Here is a 20,654-nt window from a genome sequence, read left to right as displayed (position 1 = left end):
CAAAATGTATGCTTATTAAACATCTTGATTGATAAATAAGATAAATAATTTGATGAGCTACATGTGTATGGGAAAAAAAAGCACAAATTTTTGTCTATGATAGATAAAATATGTGGTAATGCAAATAAACAAAATAATGTTCCTTCAAAACAAAATGTACATAATTGCATTGAAATCATTTGATTGCCATTATTATTGCTTTAAATACAATAATGAGTGGTTAATTGGTAGTTTATATTTCTTTAAAACAATTGATAATGATAATTGATTAGAAATATGATATTTTAAAATTTATATTTAAATATCAACATATATTATTGAAGGAGTACACAATTGAATTTTGAGTAAAGACAAATTTTAATTTCGTATAAAAATTGAGACCCAATTTAGTTTCTAAGGAAAAAAAAACACATTTTAGTTCAAAAAAATAAGTATGAAAATTTAGTCTCTATCTTTTGCTATGCTTAAAAATATTTTGTTGGAAAATAAATTATTTCCTTTTAATTATTGTCAGAGATATAATTGTCCCCTTTTTTACTTATTATTTTCCATGACATAATTATCTTTTTTTAAGGAATATTTTTTTTATTATCATCAAGACATAATTAACTCTTTGTGGATGACCTAATAGCACGAATGTGAGCCGGGGGATGTTGGAATAATTAGTAATCCTATTCTTTGATTGTTTCTCTTGATTTCTTTTTATCTTATTTTTCTCTACTTTTCCACCTCTTTGTTGAATTTCTTTTCAATATATGACTTCATTGCTCTTTAAAACAAAAAATATTATCAACCAAAACGCAAAACATAAAGTATAAATTGATTCATTTGTTAACGATTAAAATTCCTACACTTAAATTTTGTTGTAACTTGATAATTTTCAAGATTTACAACTTTTTATTGATCGTGCATCTATTCATAAAATTTCATCTCATTATTACTATCAAACATTCATCCTCATGTTTTTTTTTTACCACATTCTCATCGTTCATTTAATGTAAAGTCGCCATATGTTCCAAAATTATTGAACTTGATTTTTGTAACTTTATAATCTCATTCCGAATATTTCACTCTCCTCGAGCTAGACTTAAAATAATTAGTAACACTTAAATTATGTAAAATGGTAGGAGAGGGAATAACCAAAATTGTAAACAAACTTTAGTATAATTTTCAGGAAAAACTGCACTTTTTTCTATCATTTTGGTTTAATTTTTTATTTTTAGTTTCCTCTTATAACCTTTCCCCATCACTAACAGAGGAGAAAATGAACTCACATTTGTTCTTATAGAATAGTGAACTTATATTTAATCATATGAGAATTATTTAGTCATATGAGAAAGAAACCTTTTCAACATCTTATTTGTTGTCTTTTGAAGTAAAGTTTAAAAAGACTTATATTTGTAAACCCTTTATTTAATAAAAATAATCTCGAAGAAGTTGAATATACATGAAAACTATAGTTGATGTGCCCATTTGCAAAGTCATTCTCTAAATCTTTGGTATATAGATATACAACTTCTTTTAGACCCAGCTACATTAGATAAAAAGGAAATGCCAAAAAATAAAACCGGTCGATTCAAAACCAAATCCAGTAGGATACTAATTTTAACTAAAATATATACCATTAAAAAATAAAAACAAATTATTTAGAAATAATCAAACACATTGAAATTAATAGTAGACTGAGAAAACCAAATTTAACCAATCCTGAAATGAAGAAGAACGATACTTTTTTTTTTTTTGACAAAAGAACAACCATATACACAAAAACATTAACAATTAATGGTTTTCTCCTTCTTATAAAAACAAAAAGAGACATGATTTTTATTTAAAATGATTATGTGTACAAAAAAATATTGATAATGAAGAATAACCGAAAGAGGTAAGACAATATGAGGAAGAATTATTTTCACAAAAAAAGATAGAATAAAGCAACATAAAAAAAAGTATATATGATAATTAAATATATTTTGTCAAAAAAATATAGAAAATAAATATGGAATGTTTTTGAATTTGGACTTGAATACATATTAATGCTTTTTAATAACATCAATTATAGATTTGTTTAAAAAAAAACATCAGTTATAGGTTATAATGCTTTGAAGAAAAAAAGATAGCCTTAGGTGGATATTTTTTTTTGAAGGAACCTTAGGTGGATATTTAAAATTCAAATTCATTCCATATATGTGAAAGTATGAGCCTTTTTACATGGATCCGTATATTATAAAAATATAGCATGTTAAGATGAAATAATTTATCAATGAAGTAAATAATGAATTTAAATGAATTTTTTAATAAAAACAATGTAAAGAGAAACATGATAAACATTCAAATATGGATTACATTGTTGAAAAACGGTGATGATTTCATCATCACTCGCATCAAACTTTTTTAGTCTTTATTCGTATGAAACAGTCGAACATCATAAAAAACCAAAATAAATCGATTCAATACACTAAAAAAGTTTGAACTAAAATAATAAAGAAAAAAAAATACGGGCGTAAGAATCAAACACACCAAATTTATTTGAATGACAGAATCAAACACAACATGAGTCGTGACAAACATAAGAAGTTGACATGTGGTTGTTTTTGCTGTGTAGTGAATGACACAACATTATCAAAATAACAGAAGATATCAAAACACTTATCAAGATATTAAAAAATATATAATACTATATGCAAGAAAAATGATAGTTTATATGTTAATTAATTCTATATTTCTTTCAAAAAAATGTTAATTAATTCTACATATGTTATCAAGATAAAAATTGTTTTTTTTTGAAGAAGATAAAAATTGTTTTTATAAGTGTACTCTATGCTTTGTACCGGTAAAAGCCAAAAAGAAAAAAAAATAAAGATAAAAATTAATTGGATTTGTGTGATTTTGTCAAAAAAAAAATGGATTTGTGTGAAGAAAGACCGAGCAAAGAAAAGGTACAAAAAAAACTTTCCAATGACATGAGTATATATAGTGAAAATATCACTAAGAATTTGAAGAGAAAATAGACACCCGAAATCAGTGCATAATTAGTGTGAGACGTTATTATTTGTATTCAATACGTTTAATGTGAAAAGGGAAGGAAATTAACAATGAAAGAAATATACCATCAAGACAATTGAGCAATGAACACGTGAAAGCAATAGTGTGGCTAAAATAATTTTTTGACAAAATACGATTAAAGTAAAATTTTCTTACCGTTTTAATACATTATTATTTGAGGCAGTATAAAAATAAAAAATATGATGTAATAAAATTAAAATGATGCAATATGATTGGTTCAATAACACATGTTAAACTGTGATTGAATTAAAAATTATGATTTACTTGTTAAAGGTATTGTCTAAAATAATTTTCTTTCTTAATTTTTTAGTGACATAATTTTTTTAACTTCGATAGGGTAAAGACGTGTCTAAATGCAAATAAATAAATTGAATAATCAGATTAAATTAAAATATGATGCATCATGCATTTCTTCTTTTCTCTTGATTGGCTTCCATGTCCAAAATAAAATACGTCAATAATACAAAAAACAAATGGACATGTATATGTTAATATGTTAATGTAGAATTTGATTGCAAATTAACTATTTCCTTTTATACATTGTACTACAACCTCATATTAATTAACTATTTCCAATCAAGAATACTGATTTCTTTTATACATGGTACTGCGACCTCTCTCTCAACAAAAAAAATGGTGCTACAACCTCATATTACAAACCATAAAAAAGAAGTTACTATTTTTTTCTGATTAAAAATAGTGTATAAGTACATGATATTCACCTCTGCTTCTCCAAGAAAAATTAAAAAAATTATTTCTTTTAAGATAGGTAGGATATTAAAATATGGTTGAAAATTTAGTCGAAAAAGAAACTATTATATTCGTCAGTTTGGTTTACAACTTAAAAACGATTTTTCCTATATATGTACAATATTATTTTCGGAGATTAACAAAATTCACAAAGATAATACAATATTTAAGTTATTTCCGATTAATTAAAAAAATACCGGTTAACTAATATGTAAAATTGATCGGTCAATTAGAGTCGAAATTAGAGTGGAAAAGGGAAAAAAAACTTTAGTTTGGTCTGATCCCATGTAAAGGTGGTTTTTTGTTTTTGTTCTAATCTTTATAATAATTCAGTTTTAAATAATACATATAGTTAAATAGTTGTTTTTGTTTAAACGTACATAACAATACATATAGTTATATAGTTATTTTATTTTAAATAAATGGAATGAATGTAATATAACAAAATGTAATTAAGGCAACTTTTTTTATCAAAGGTAAAATACATTGCAACATTTTTGTGTGAGGAGCATTAAATGTTAGAAGAAACATGAAATGCCACGTGTACTATTGCTCATAGAAGTAAGCTTTTGTATTATATAAAGATAAAGATTTTTTTCATTACAATAAATAAGTAAGGGTATTATTGATAAATCAATAATTAATGTTGCATTGAAACTTGAAAGTGACAAGTAAAATGAAATAAAATTATTCTCCAAAAGCGATATATATTGTGAAACGGAGGGATTTTTAGTATAAGTTAATATCAAATATAATTTTTTTCGACAAAATTAAATATAATTATATCACCATATTATTTTTTGAACAAATTATATCACCATATTATAAAACATGTTCACTTATTCTTGGTTATTAAAATATACTCCCTCCGTTCCTTTTTAAGTGTCTTTTTAGAGTGAATTTTCCGTTCATATTTAACTGTCTTTTGGTATTTTAAGGGAATGATTTGTCAATTATACTCTTTGCCAATTACTTTTATCTTTTTTAGTAAAACTAATTAATGCTATCTATTTGGAAAATTAAAGTTTGTTTTTTTAAACAAAGTTTGTTTGTTTTTTTAAACAAAATTTGTTTCTTGTTATCTTTAAATTTAAACAAAATTTTGTTCCAAACAATGGTTTTAAGAAGAGTTAAAATTCTATAAATAAGATGAATAACAATTGTTAAAAATTTCAAGTGTGACTATAACATTAGTTGAAGCCATAACTTTGATTAAAGGAGTTGGAAGAAAGTTAATCTTTTTTTAACTTTTGATAATTGTGAAGCTGAAATAATTTTTATATTGACTTAAAATAAATAAAAAGATGTGTATAATATTTAGAAAATTGACAATTATTTGTTATGAGAGAGTGCGCAAAAAAATAGGAATTTATTGGAGAAAAAGATAATAATTGTTTGTTACGGAGAAACATAACATATTAAATTTACTAAAATTATTATTTTATCATTTACTCCCTCCATTTTAAAATGAGTGTCGTTTTAGGTGTTTACACACATATTAAAAAATGCAATGATTAAAAGAAAGAGAATGATTATTTTACCAAATTATCCTTATTAACTATTGGTTAGTTTTAAAAGTAATACCTTGGAAGTAGTGTGCAGAGTATTAATTGGAGGGTACAATTGAAAAGAAAAAGTTATTATTGCATTGGAAACTGAGAGTGACATTTATTTTAAAACAAATTGTTTTGGCTAAAGCGATACTCATTTTGAAACGGAAGGAGTATAATTTTTTTTAATATATTCTAATAAAATCCGTGGGTTGCACGGGTAATAATAATACACCTAGCATTTTTGTGTCGTGAATCAAGGAGCATAAATAGGCGGGGAAATAAGTATCTAGGCTTCTAGCTACATGAGTCAACGAAGACTCGATTAATCACAGAATTATCTGGATTTATTTATTTGAGTAAACTATTAATCTACTGTTTAGGGTTTTGGAAACAGATTCAATTCAATTCAATTCAACGCAATTTCAAAACCATGGCGAAAGGAAAGCATACGCATCCACGTTCACCGGTGAAGAAATTATCGACGTTGATTTTGTTGACTTTGTTCATGCTCACACTTGTCATCATCCTTCTTCTTGCGCTCGGAATACTTTATCTTCCTAATACAACCGATGATTCTTTAATCACAGATCGACGCAAAATCTATGAAAGGTAATTTCATTATGTTTGATTTTGATTCTGCTTTGGAATGTGTTTAATTTTTCATGTTTTGTTATTGTTGCTTCTGGAATTGGTTTCAGTCCGGCGGAAAAGAAGGAACAGTGGACTGAAATTCTTTCATGGGAGCCTAGAGCTTTCGTCTATCACAATTTTTTGGTTAGTTTTTGTTATCTTTTCATGGATCTATAATATATCACAATATATTTTGACATCAATTTGTTGACAACCTTGGTTTTCTCACTTCTTATTGGTCAAAAACAATGGAGAGAGAAAAAAGAAGAGAGAGAATAACAACATGAGTATGAGAGAGAAAGTTGTCCAAAAGTTGTCAAAAAGTGGTTGTCAAAATATCATTTCTCTATAATATATCACAATATATGTTCCTAAATTGTGAATTTAGAATATTTTAAATAATAAATGCTTATATGAATGATTAGGTTCTTCAAGTATTGAATAATATCAATCAATCGCAATGGGTTCACTAATGGCTTAAAATTAAGAGTAGATATTATATATACATCATAACAAATCATAACTTTGTTGAAAGAACAAACCCTCATTTTCCCACTTTATGCTCTACTCACCTTCGAGGATCCAAATCCCAAACACAATAGAATCGATTGTAACTACTAACTAGGGAGTAGCCATAGTTAGTTTTCTGTTTTCTCTTAGCATTGGAATCTAACTGTCCACAAACTCAAACCAGTTCTTCATTCCTCATCCATCCATGATAGTTTCCCCCCGATTGTTTGAATTTGAGTCATTACTGTTGTTCAAATTTCTCACCATGGAGCTCGATCAAAGTAAAAATTGAAAGAAAGATGAAAGCAAGATTCTCAGGGAAGAAAACCTAACAGTGTTGCTGAAGCACAACAGGAAAAACCCGCTCTGATACCTTCAGAGAAAATTTCTCACACCTGGTGCTAAACGGTTTTGGAATGAATAGGCGAAAATGAATTCATTAAATCAGAAAGAAAGGAAGATACAACTTCTATGGCAGAGAGAATTGTTGCCAGCTAATCTAACTCTCAAACTAACTCTGCCAGCCAACCTTACTGAAGTAACAACCAAACAGAAAACTAATTATTGCTACTCACACCTCTGTTGTCAAAGCGGAAATGCGGTGTGGCACGGCCACCCCAAAAATTGACGTGGCGCGGGATGCGGACGCGTAGCAGGCGCTATTTCGGTGGCGCAGACACTAATATATTTAATATTAAAATACTATACTGTTGAAAAAAAATACTAAAATACCTTTAACATTACTCAAAATTCATGAAGTATTCCTAATTTGAAATAAAAGTCACTTTTCTTAAGCAAAACATAAAACATACTTGCAAAAAATACTAATAAAATTGAAGGAAACCAACACTTTAAGCCTCTAAAGCTTAAAGTAACAAAAGTGCAAAACATTAACAATTAACAAGGTCATCCTCCCAATTAACAAATTAACAAATTCTACAATCATTTGTGCAAAAAAAAAAAAAACAAATTCTACAATCAAGAGATGAAGAGAGGAGAACAAAGATGGGTTCTGCAGATGAGATGAGAAGAGGAGAGATGGGTTCTGCGATCAAGAGATGATGAGATGAGAAGAGGACCCTGAAAACGGTTTTAAGTGACCCTGAAAACGGTTTTAATTACAAAAATGACCCTGAAAACGGTTTTAAGGGAAAAGCGTCCGCTTTTACCTGCATCGCGCCCGCTTCAGCCGCTTTCTCCAAATGCTCCGCCTTGGAGCGCTGCGTCGTGTTTTACTGATTTTGGCCGCTCTGCGCCAGTAGTGGCCTCTATTGACAACAGAGCTACTCACTAGTTACAAATGATTCTACTGGGTTTGATAAATAGAGTGTTGCATATATGATATTGCATATTCGTCAAGGAGAAATATATAATTGCACTTGTAAAGTCTGTAAGCATAGGCTAGGCTCATGGAAAACTAAATTGTACGAAGATAGAGGTTGTTCTAGGTGGTTCGTGATAAAAGAAAATCTAGGTACATGGAATATTCAGATTATGGTAAACTTGAACTTTCTGTAAGACTCCAGAGTTTGAGTAGGAGATCTTTTTTTTTTTTTTTTTTAAATGAGAGACATATTAGTTTATTTCATTGAAGTCTTGTGTGGTAGTAAACTGTTGGAATTTATATTGTATTAAAATGTCAATTCTTCCTATCATTGTGAACAGTCCAAAGAAGAATGTGAGCATTTGATCAATCTGGCCAAGCCTTTCTTGGCAAAATCAAGTGTCGTCGATAGCAAGACTGGAAAGAGTACAGAAAGCAGGTTTGCCTTTGCTTGAGTTTTTTTTTGTATCGGTTCCAATAATTGTAGATCATTTTTTTTTCCTTTCCATAAACCTTTTCTTGAGAGACTAGTGTCTAGTGGTAATGCATTACTCTAGATATATCCCCTTCCTGTAGGGTTCGAACTAGTTCAGGAATGTTTCTGAAGAGAGGAAAGGACAAAATTATCCAGAATATTGAAAGGAGAATTGCTGATTTTACCTTCATACCAGTAGGTATGAGTTTTTGTGCGTAACTATGTCTACCTGCTTGCCTCTTTCCCTTTGTCTCGTAGCCTTTTTTTTGTTGCTGCATATATATCAAAGTAGCGTGCATAATGCACAAAAGTTGTTACATATATAACTTATTCAAGAGCCTCTCAAGAACTTAGTCAGAAACATTGGATTACTTATTCTTTCTAATTAAGTGACAGTCTATCTCAATGTGTCGGTAATTGGTCCTCTCATGAAACAGTAAATTTAAGGTGATGTGCAGTGCAACTTTGATTATCACAAATGAGTGTCTATTTCATATTCCCAAATCTAAACTCATGAAACTGCTGCTTATGCCAAGTAGTTCTAAAACCTATGTGTTTGTCAAAAATAAATATGTTTTCCAATCACTCTGTATCCAGCTACATGATTGGTTGTTTGATATTTGTTCTCATTTACTGTTTTACTTTTAAATATGCAGAGAATGGGGAGGGACTTCAGGTTCTTCACTATGGAGTTGGGGAGAAATATGAGCCTCATTATGATTACTTCCTTGATGAGTTCAACACTAAGAATGGAGGCCAACGAGTTGCAACAGTTCTTATGTATCTGTAAACCCTTATTCTCTTTCCATAACTTGGTTTGGCAGTGTGCTTTGTGATGGAATTGTATACCAACTTGACAGCTCCCTCTTTTTGCTCCTTACGTAGGTCTGACGTTGAAGAAGGCGGTGAGACCGTATTTCCTGCTGCTAAGGCCAACTTTAGTTCTGTGCCATGGTGGAATGATTTATCTGAATGTGCTAGAAAGGGTCTATCACTGAAACCAAAAATGGGTGATGCTCTGCTGTTTTGGAGCATGAGGCCAGATGCCACACTAGATGCATCCAGTTTACACGGTTAGGGACTATTAAATACTTTAACTGGTTCAGCTGTAAATATTGACTTATTAGTATAGCACATGTCAAGTTCAAACTTCAGAGTGACCTATTTTTTGACCTCCTTGAATCATGAGATATGTTTGACGTTTGTACATTTTGGTACTGACTGGTCCTTATGTTGAACATATTATAGCCATGTCACTAACTCATTACATTCCAATTCCATTGGAAATTAGAAGCTTTGATTGATGAAGTTAATTAATTTATCTTTGCTTTCAGGCGGTTGCCCAGTAATTGTAGGAAATAAATGGTCTGCAACAAAGTGGATGCATCTTGAGGAGTACAAAGTTTAAGGCATTACCTGTGCAAGTACTTCTAGAGACTAAGGATGAGTCGATTGTTCTCCTAAAAATAGGGGTCAAAATTTTAATGACGATTTATAAAATATCAAGTGAAAAGTTTGTGCCTAAAATCTCAGTTCTCAGTTATGTTTGACTAGATATATAGGATTGAGCAGGAGGATATATTGGTATTTATTGTACTCTGTTCTTGATTTTTCATTTTGAAAAGTAGTAAATTCATAAAATAAATTTCAAAATTTGTTTTTCAAAATAAAAAAAGAAATATAGTATTATTTTCAAAATTTGCTTTAGAGATCAGAAAAAAAAGAACTTGATAAATTTGTTTTTGAGGACTTGTTTTTAAAGTGGAGAAGTGGTGGACAACCACAAAGGTGGTGGATGATGTTGGGATGGTGTTAAGTTGCAGTGGCGGGAATGATGTTGGGCGGTACGTTGGTAGTGGCTGTCTCTGTGTTGGCCATTTAATTAGTCCTGTAAAACAATGTTGTCTATGTGTTGGCCATTTAATTAGTCCTGTAAAACAATGTTAATGTGTTGCGTGCTTCACAGTTATGTAAAATTAGTTAACATATATATAAGTTGTGTACAGAAAGAATGTGCTCAAACACTTCCCTTTTTATTTTCTCATAATCAAACTCTTTCTTCATTTGTTTTGTAAGCATCCATGTCATTCATCCACACTAAACATTGTTCTGTATTCTGTAATTTTAAGGAGGAAACGATATGGCTTGGGAACTTTGACAGTGTGTAAATGGGAGAGAGAATAGCGAGTTAAATGAAAAGTGGATGAAGCGTGATAGTGAGAAAAGTAACTTTTATCTCAGGTTAGAGGACTTACTCCCCTAATAGTATCCTGTGAATAATATACGGGAAAAGGGCAAAAGAGGTTTTTTTTGAGAGGTGGGCAAAAGAGGTTATATGGTATATGTATATTACTTGGTTTTGTTTGTATGGTGGCTTTTAGAGTACACAAATTGAATTTGTGTACCCATACACAAGTGCATTATGGTGGCATTTAGTATACACACTACACAAATTTGTGTAGCATGCACAAGTTAAGGAAAGTATTTTTTTAACCATTAGATTAAAAAGAACATTAATCTTTATTATAGTCTTTCTATACTATATCTTTTTCATTTGTCTTCAACCTCTTCATTCACCACAAAACTACAACCCATTCCCATCGCCGGAAAACGGTTCCGGAGACATTGAAATTTTGAAGGCCGGGAATATTTGATTCAGGAGCGAGGCCAGAGAAGTGGTTCTCGTCTAGATGAAGAATAAGGAAGTGGATTAAACAGTTCACCGTCATCCGCATCTCGCCGGCAAAGTTATTGTAAGTCGGTAAAGGTGGAAAAGCGGCTAAACAATAACTGCTACCTTATTTGTATCTTCCATTGTTGATGGCTATTCCATCTTCTTCTCTGGCGCTCTCAATCAGTGAGAGAAAGCAAAGCAACCACTATACAAATTTTGTTATTAGAAACTCATTGAGAAAGGGATTGTTGCAACGTTCTGGAAAATTTAATTGGGAATAAATAGTTGCAGTGTTTTGCTTAATTTAATTCTAAGAAGGGTCAATGTAATTGAGGGAATCCGTTTTGTTTAATTTAATTGAGGAAGGAATTGTTGCAAAGTTCTAGAAAATTTTACTCCAAAGAAAGAAATTCATTCAATTTTCTTTCAAAAAGGGTATATCCTTGACGGGATCTTGCTGGAAAATGGTTGTGACAAGAAAAAACTGTTAAGTGAAGACCGAGATCTGTCATGTTGGGATTTTGTTAGTGGTGTGTGAAAGTAAATTCTGAGATCTGGAAAAATATTACTCATGGAGCTTGAAGACAATATGATAAAGAATGAAAAATATAGTACAACTAGACCATGATAAAATCGGTACATTTCATTGATCTAATGGTGTATAAAAAACTTGTGCATTGAAAAAGTAACTTTGAACATGTACACAAATTTGTGTTGTGTACCGTGCATTATAGCCATAGATCCATGATATTAAAAATTCAATGAACCAGGATTTGGGCAACTCAATGTACCCCAGGTTTATAAATTGTAAAGTATGTATACGACTTCAATTTCCACAAAGTACCATACAAATACTAAAACTAAAGAAAATCATTTACACTACATTTTCATTTTGGTGGTAATTTTCCCAAGTTATAGTTGCTTACGGTATGTTTCTTTTTTTCTTAGAGCAAACTTTACAATGAAGATGTACCACTGATTAAGAAGAAAAAATTAATTAAACATTTGTAAAAAGAATGAATGCGTACATAAATAAGTTTTTAATATATGCTAATTTATTTATTTTCCGAAAGGTATTGAATTATTAATATGTAATAAAATAGAGTTTATCACGAACACCAATCAAATATCAGCTAATTATTTTAGTTTAAATTATTTTATTTCATTATATTTTTTATGAATATATAAAAGCAATTTTCATTTTCTAAATCTAAGCCATTGAATTTTGAACTCTTGAATCAATGGTACAATAAGCATTTGTGTATTGGTACACAAATTTAATCATTTGTGCACCTTAAAAGTCACCTATTTGTATATATTCCACAATCCATAAAAGCATGCTTCACCTATTTGACGCTAAACTATAGACACCCATTGCAGAGTAAAAAATTGGATGTTTATAGATAATAGTGACAATGAAAACACCCCTCTTCTCTCTCTTTTCACTTTTGGCATGCCTCGTTTAATAAATTGCATTAAAATAAATGGAAATGCTCGATGTTTCAAAGACAAATTATACAAAAGTTAAGAAATGAACTACACACACAACACATGAGAAGTGTTATGAACACTCTCTTTTCAATAGTCAAGAAAAGTCAAAGCTTAGTGAATCTTTGCTTTCCACTGTTTAGCATTCCACATATTTTCTGAGGGCACAACCTCATTCTCTTATTTTTTTTGTTCTCATGTCATACTATTCCATTTCTCTTTCATCTTTAATAATTCAACGCAATCACCAATCTGCTTCTGTCCATAGTCTCAAATTAATCATTTTAAATTAACTACGTCTGGACTTGTAAATCTATTTATAGTTTTCTATATCAGAAAGCCTCTTGTCAATTGATTAATATATAACATATTTATTTGTATTAGTGCAAGAAAATTTGGATTTATGATAAAGATGAGAAAGTTGAGATATACATTATGATGATTGTTTAGAATCAAATATTACAACTGTGAAGAGGAATTAAGCACCTAAGGCTGCCATAACAGTCAGCTCCAAACTAAAGAGGAAGTTACTAATATTACATAAATTATGCTAGACTAGTGTGCAGACGGACACAAGACTATTTCACTAATGTCATTATATATTTTACTATGTTTTTGACTGCGCACTTGTGGGTATAAAAGACATGAAATATTCATGATTAAATTTATATTTGAAAACTATTGTAGTGTTATATTAGTTATCTCAACATGTCACTGAGAATCATCAAACCAACAATGGTAAAGATAAAAAAGTTCAATCAATAGGGGAGCATCTACTTTGGTCTATTCATAAATTATTACATCCCTTCACTTGAACAAAGACACCATTATATTATTGACATCTCAACTTAGCTAGCACTCCAACAATCCAACAATCATTTGCAGCATTCCAAAAATTTCATATCAAGATTAGGTTCGTAAGTATATAAAATCTCTTGGGAAAGAGTATACAACTCAATAGTAAGATCTAGTCTCATCATGTCTACGTGAAGTTAATAGTTCCTCCGTGGATATAATGTCCAATACATTGAGTTATATTTGAGTCACAATTTACCTATTTTTGGATATCTCTGAAAATAGATTGATAGTTGAACAAAAGAATAGTGAAAGACCAATATATTCAATCCGTTTTGATGAAATTTGCTTATTTGGTCAAATTTCTTCAAAAAAATTCCACATACTTCAACGGTTAACTGATCATGGAACATGTGATGGCCAATTTATTAAATATTCAAGACATGAGTATCATTATGAACATTGTATTAAACACAATAATGTAACACAATACTGTGTTCTTTTTAGAGAAGCTCTAATACTGTATAACAACAAAGTCAAACTCCGTATCACCATTTCAATTGACATCACAATCTCACTGCGCACAAAATAAAGTGGAAGAAGAAAATTAATTAGAAACACACTTAATAATAGAGATTATTAAAAATATGTAAAGTAGAAGAAAACAACCTTTATATTTTAAGAAGAAAGTAAAACGATAAGTAACCTTCGGTCCATGGCGCATGCAACCTACCTTCAGGGCCGTCCCTGTAAAATCGGATACTCGGCTCTCTTGAAAAAATTGGCCCCTAAAAAAGAGTATTACGTTTCCCACCCTATGGCCTTCTCGCGCGCCCTATTTTTTTGACCAAAATACCCTTTATCCGGACTATGTTATCCGGACAAAATCCGGATCATATAATCCGAAATGTTTGAAAATCACCCTGCCTATTGGGACTTGCGAAAGTCTGGTTTGGTCAGGTGAAATACAATCCGGAAAACATAATCCGGATATAATGGTTGCACTCCGGAGGAGGAAATCCGCACGCCCTGTGTTCAAACGCCCTATGTTCAAACCAGGCGGGAAAAGTAGACGTTTAATTCCGGAAAATGTAATCCGGACAGTTAGGGTATATATAGTTCGCCAGAACCTAGCTGAAGCAGACCACCTTTATCAAAAACACTCCCTACACCTCTAAAAAACCCTCCATTTGGGCGAAATCAAGTTTTGGAGCAGTAATCTGGCCATCAAGGGGGGTTAACATCATCATTTTCGACTGAATGCAAAGGTAATGTGTATATAAACCTTTCCCTAGTCGATTTTTAGGCGATTAAGCTTTGATCACGTTGTATGATCTATGCAGTACTTTTCCGGAATATGTAATCCGGACTGCATTCATGTGCTCCGGATTTCGTGTTCCGGACTGTACCAGTGCATAAACTGTGTTCATTTTCTGACTCTGTTTCACACTGTTTTCAGTCATGGTTGTTCCTGTTGATCCCCCAAATGATGATCTACCTCAGAATGAACCTCCTGTTGTGTTGCCGTTTCTTTTACTTCAAGATGCGCATGGTTCCGGAAATGCCAAATCCGAGAATCCCCCACCACCACCCCCTAAAGTAGAGGATGCTCCTCCTCCTATTCTTCCAGTTGTTGCTGTTTGTATTGACCAGCGAGAAGATTTTACCACCAAACACAGGTTTGCAACACACAATGATTTGTTGGAGTGGGTTCGGGAGAAAGCTAGGGAGCTTGGTTTTTCCACTGTTATTGGTAAATCCGATAACGGTGGCAATGGAAGAAACGCATTTGTTACTTTGATATGTGAAAGGGGAGGTTCATACACCGAGTACAAGAGAAAAAGTAGGCGTGAGATAGCTGGTTCGGTTAAATGCGAGTGTCCGTTTAGGCTGAGAGGTTACTTGTTGACGGGTGGTGAGTGGAGCCTCAAAGTTGGTGATGGTAAACACAACCATGGCATGACAGATGTGTTGAAAGGTCATAAAATCGTCGGTCGTCTAAACCTAAATGAACGTGTTCACCTTGAAGAGATGGTGGAATCAAATGTTCCTCCGAGGCAAATGCTTACCAACTTAAAGAAGAGGAACCGTACCACTTCAACTACCATCAAACACGTTTATAATGCTACTTACAAGTATAGGCGGTGCATTAGGGGTACGAGGAATGACATGCAACATCTCTTGAAGTCTTTGGTTGATAATGGTTACGTTTATCATTGTAGGAAGTATCATGATTCTGATGAAGTCAGTGATGTTTTTTGGGCACATCCAGAGTCTATCAAGTTGTTTAATACGTTCTCCACGGTGCTTGTGTTGGATTCCACATACAAGACAAACAAGTATCGTCTTCCATTGCTTGAATTTGTCGGTAACACCTCTACCATGAAAACATACTCTATTGCTTTTGCCTATATGATGTCTGAGAGGCAAGACAATGTTTATTGGGCTCTTGAGAGGTGTCGTGAGATGTTGTACTCCAAAGATCTTTATCCCAAAGTAGTTGTCACTGATAGGGACAATGCTTTGATCAATGCTGTGGAAAAGGTTTTCCCTAAAGCTACTACTTTGTTGTGCTCATATCACATTGGACAAAATGTGAGAGCAAAGTGTAAAGTGGATTGCAAAGTGACGGATCTCAAAGGCAAGAATGGGCAAACGATTAAGCCTGGTTCGGTAGTGAAGACTGTGATGGCTGCATGGATGGATATTGTGGACTCCGACACGGAGGAAACATATATTGATAATTGGACCCGGTTCAAAGTTGTATGCGCAAAATTTCCCAAGTTTTTGGATTATGTTGAAAAGACAATTTTGGATCCGGTTAAGGAGAAGTTTGTGAGGTTTTGGGTTGACAAAAACCTTCATATGGGAAATACTACAACAAACAGAGCTGAATCTGCACACGCTCGGTTGAAAAAGTATCTGAGTAGTAGTATGGGTGATTTGAGCACAAACTGAAAATCTGTTCATGCCATGCTAGAGTTGCAACATACCGCAATACATGCTTCGTTTCAGACGAGCATTATCATGCTTGAACATCGGTTCAAAGACAAGGTGTTGTGGTCTAGGTTGATCCGGAACATTTCAAGGGAAGCTTTGCATCATCTCGTAGTGGAGTACAATAAAGCACTTGAAATTGGTACGGATAAATCAAGATGTGGTTGTTTGAGTTTGATCACATACGGGTTACCGTGTGCATGTATGCTAGCTTTGAAGATCAAGAACGGCACCGCCATTCGTTTGGAAGAAATTCACACCCACTGGAAGAGGTTGGGGTTCGAGTACGAGGTTGACCCGAAGCTTAAAAAAGAAGACATCTCTCTATTGCCAGAATGGGATATTCTCCAGGTATTTTTTTTTCAAAACTGTCTCTGTTTATGTTCTGCCCAGGATTTCTGTTTCTGTATTCTGTTCTGGTGAAATCCGGATTATATAATCCGGATACAATCGACGGATTCCGGATTATGTAATCCGAAAATGTAGCATTTACGCCCCATGCAAGTGCATTTAAGGCTCATGCAAAGGGTGTATCACGAAGTTCCGGATTATACATTCCGGATAACCAAGTGTATTTCGGATTGTATAATCCGGAAGTTATCAGTAATAGTCACATGATACATGTTTCTGACTGTTTTCCATCAACAACAATAATGACAATTTTTTACACATTGTAGGCCCGGTTCAAGGACGCCGATTACAACATGAAGGTGCATTTGAAAGAACAATTCCGACAATTTGTTTTACCGAAAACCACCTGTATGCGTCCACCGCCAAATAAGGTCACCATCAAAGGAGCTCCAAAGAAAGATAAGCAAAGCATTCGATCGACAAGGCGGTCCCCTTCCCTATGGGAGATTGTTGACTCCCAAGAGCAAGAAACACAGGGTTCACAGACACGGTCAACAGGGACGAGTAGAAAAAGTGCACGGAAAAGCAACATGTCTCCTACTCCTCCTAAGCCAATCCCAAAAAATCCAAAGAAGCCATCACCCGTTGAAGTCCGCATACCACACAAAGACTAAATCCCAATTTGGATGCATGACTTTATTGAAAAGGTTACGGATGTACCCGGTGATGGCCATTGTGGGTTCCGAGCAGTTGCGGTCCTGCGTAACTTGACTGTTGATGATCACGTATTAGTCCGGTACAACCTTTACAAAGAGCTTATCGGTGTAGAAAATGCCCGTTATCGGAGGATGATTAATGATGATAGGCGGTATAAAGAGGTCTTGGACGCTCTATCCCACTCCGGTATTGGCAATGCACCACCAGATAAATGGATGACAATGCCGGATATGGGGTTCCTCATCGCACAGAAATTCAGCCAAACGGTTGTTGTGTTGTCCATTGGGAAATCAGAAACCTTTTTCCCTCTATGTGGCCCACCGCCGCCTCCAACTATCGATCCGTTGATATGTCTGGCATATGTGAATGACAACCATTTTATGGCCTTGAAATTGAAGGATGGTTGTCCGATTCCTCCCACTTCCGCTCTATGGAGACAATACCATCGAGAGGATGCAGACACATGGCCTGATAGATATGTCAGCCGGATGGCAGATTATAATGAGCTAAGTCGGGCGGCGGGTGTTGAGGTCATAGAAGATGATGAAGAGTTGTACGTTGTTGAAAATCTTGATCCCGATGAGAGGGTTGGTGCTGGTCCTGCTCCTGGTGTGAAGGTTGAAGTGGATGATAGTCCCATTGATCTTTTGGCGCCATAGATTAGATATATATCATTAGTTTAGTTGAAATGCATATCATTAGGTGAAATGTGTAATGATATAAATTCAACTTTTTTTGGTATAATGATATATATATATATATAATCATTTTTTGATATAATATTTAAGTTAATTGTTTCTTCAAAAAAAAATATTTAAGTTAATTGTCTTTTATACAAACATATATAATGATTTATTGAGAAAAAAAAATGATAAAAACCACAATGACATGCAAATCTGTTTCAGTTCTGTTTCAGTTCTGTGCACTGCTTCATTTCGGATTATATAATCCGGAACTCCCCGAGGGCAATTTTGGAAAAAAATAGGGCGCGCTAGGAAAGTCATAGGGTGGGAAAAGTAACTCCCCCTAAAAAAATACAATTTTTTTAGAATATAGACCTCAAATCCATTAAAACTAGGCCCAAAAGACACCTATCATGCTGAAGTTGAACTCCAGTCAACTAACATAACACCCGCGTGGTTTACCGCTGGGCCACACCTTCACTGATGTTAAAGCTACAATACTACAAGTATATATTAATATTTTTTGTGCATTATATATTAAAAAAAAAATTGGGCCCCAAAATTGGGGAAGCCCAGCTCTATAGAGCTGTTTGCACCTCCCCAGGGACGGCCCTGCCTACCTTCATCTCGCGGGTCTACCACAAGAGTCTGTTTTTAAGCCGTTGTCGAAAGGTGGTGTTTGTGGTCTCCAATTTCCCTACTCTTTTTCTTGCTCTCTCCCATTTCATGGATGCCCCTTTCCCTCTTTGTTTTATGTTTTATTGCGTATGGTGTATCTATAAAGTGGAAATGCAAAATGGTGGTTAATAATAAAATTGTAGAAATGATAAGAAGTGGGAGTTGAAGTAATTTAAATGTCAAACCTCATTTGAAAATTGCAAGTCATTACCATTCAGGTTTGGAGAATCCTACAATTTGGTAAATAGCAATTTGACTTTCATTATTTTCAGAATTGTAAATCGAAACTTGCAAAGTGAATAGCTGTTCCTTACATTGATTAATGTATAATATAACCACAAACATGCTTTTCACATTGATCATATTTTCCATATTCGTGTAATCTGCTTATAAATCAAGCAGAGCAAGAAGTTTACTATATTGAAATTGAGATCGGATTCCCTGTAGTAATAATATTGTTACACAGTTACACGTAATTATCAATCTCAACTATTGATCCGAGATCAAACAATTCATATTACACATTCATTGATTAGATATTAACAAACTCAAATGTTGATTTACTCCATGAGTTGGGTGCACAAAAAACTGATAGAATAGAATATTTACCATAATTAATCTTAATGATTTACCTGTAATTATGCTGTAACATAATTAGATAGTTGACCTACACTTGTATATATACATTCTATTCAGTAATGAGAAAGACAAGCATTCCATTCTCTTACATCACCATCACCAATCCAACCGCATCCACCTCCACCTACACGAACCATCACTACCCGTAGCATGAAAGGCATTGTAAAACCCCGCAAGATTTTTAACTTATCAATCTCTCACTCCGACCACACCATCTCTCCCATACCTAAAAACCCCAAACTAGCCTTATCCGATCCGAATTGGAAATCCGCAATGCAATCTGAATTTGATGCACTTATTAGAAATAACACGTGGGATTTAGTTCCTCGTCCTTGTGATGCTAATCTTATTCGATGTATGTGGATTTTTAGACATAAGAAAAATTCTGATGGCTCCTTTGAGCGATATAAGGCTCGTCTTGTAGGTGATGGCAGGTCACAAGTTGCAGGTGTGGATTGTGATGAGACTTTCAGCCCGGTGGTTAAACCTGCTACCATCAGAACAGTGCTCACCATTGCTCTCTCCAAATCCTGGCCAATTCATCAACTGGATGTCCAGAATGCCTTTTTACATGGTGATCTTAATGAAACTGTTTACATGCATCAGCCATTGGGTTTCCGTGATTTTCATCATCCAGATTATGTGTGTCGTTTGAAGAAGTCACTTTACGGTCTCAAGCAAGCGCCCAGAGCATGGTACCAACGCTTTGCTGACTATGTATCCACCATTGGTTTCCAACATAGCACATCAGACCACTCTCTATTCATATATCGACAACAATCTGACATGGCTTACATTCTTCTTTATGTGGACGACATCATACTTATCACCTCTACTCATGCCCTTCGCAAGTCAATTATGTCACTATTAGCATCTGAATTCGCGATGAAGGACTTAGGCCCCCTGAGTTATTTTTTGGGTATTGTTGTATCTCGTCATCCTGGTGGACTTTTTCTTAGTCAAAGCACCTATGCCTCTGAGATCATCGAGCGTGCTGGCATGACATCCTGTAAACCGTCTGCCACACCTGTGGATACCAAACAGAAACTTAGCACCTCCTCTGGCACACCTTATGAGGATCCTTCTTTATATCGCAGTCTTGCAGGAGCCTTACAGTACCTCACGTTCACTAGACCTGACATCTCTTATGCAGTTCAACAAATTTGTCTTCACATGCATGCACCCAGCACAAAACACATGATTGCTCTTAAGCGCATTCTTCGTTATGTACAGGGTACCATAAACCTTGGTCTACATTTATCACCGTCCCCCATTACTAAGCTGATCTCTTACACTGACGCTGATTGGGGTGGATGTCCTGATACTA

The 20,654-nt window shown here is 33.6% G+C and overlaps 1 protein-coding gene and 1 pseudogene across 3 annotated transcripts; both read left to right on the top strand.

Annotated features, from left to right (window-relative positions):
• The first annotated feature begins 5,744 nt into the window (after positions 1 to 5,744).
• On the top strand, positions 5,745 to 9,958 carry LOC146943034 (putative prolyl 4-hydroxylase 3). 3 transcript variants are annotated; one of them, XR_015032941.1, is made up of 8 exons: positions 5,745 to 5,975; positions 6,059 to 6,140; positions 8,172 to 8,269; positions 8,407 to 8,504; positions 8,962 to 9,091; positions 9,191 to 9,378; positions 9,640 to 9,844; positions 9,881 to 9,958. XR_015032941.1 is itself a non-coding variant. In XM_085757122.1 (7 exons), exons 1-7 carry the CDS (start codon positions 5,797 to 5,799, stop codon positions 9,711 to 9,713), a joined length of 843 nt encoding a protein of 280 aa, XP_085613248.1. In that variant the 5' UTR covers positions 5,745 to 5,796; the 3' UTR covers positions 9,714 to 9,958. The 3 variants fall into 3 exon arrangements, 2 of the variants coding, with proteins under 2 accessions (XP_085613248.1, XP_085613246.1); XM_085757122.1 differs by having other exon boundaries at positions 6,065 to 6,140; positions 9,640 to 9,958; XM_085757120.1 differs by having other exon boundaries at positions 9,640 to 9,958.
• A 4,299-nt stretch (positions 9,959 to 14,257) lies between these two features.
• LOC146943033 (uncharacterized) lies at positions 14,258 to 17,986 on the top strand (annotated as a pseudogene).
• The last annotated feature ends 2,668 nt before the right edge of the window (positions 17,987 to 20,654 follow it).

The sequence above is a fragment of the Medicago sativa genome, chromosome 3 (assembly GCF_051527215.1).
Source record: "Medicago sativa cultivar Bolivia chromosome 3, Bolivia_mono, whole genome shotgun sequence".
NCBI lineage: Eukaryota > Viridiplantae > Streptophyta > Magnoliopsida > Fabales > Fabaceae > Medicago > Medicago sativa.
This window is presented reverse-complemented; position numbering and strand designations above follow the sequence as displayed.

Bases quoted from the DNA above. Each gene is read 5' to 3' on its own strand.
- LOC146943034 (XM_085757120.1), top strand. From the start codon at position 5,797: ATGGCGAAAGGAAAGCATACGCATCCACGTTCACCGGTGAAGAAATTA. The intron at 6,141-8,171 runs GTTAGTTTTTGT...CATTGTGAACAG, and splicing joins TCGTCTATCACAATTTTTTG to TCCAAAGAAGAATGTGAGCA. The intron at 9,379-9,639 runs GTTAGGGACTAT...CTTTGCTTTCAG, and splicing joins AGATGCATCCAGTTTACACG to GCGGTTGCCCAGTAATTGTA.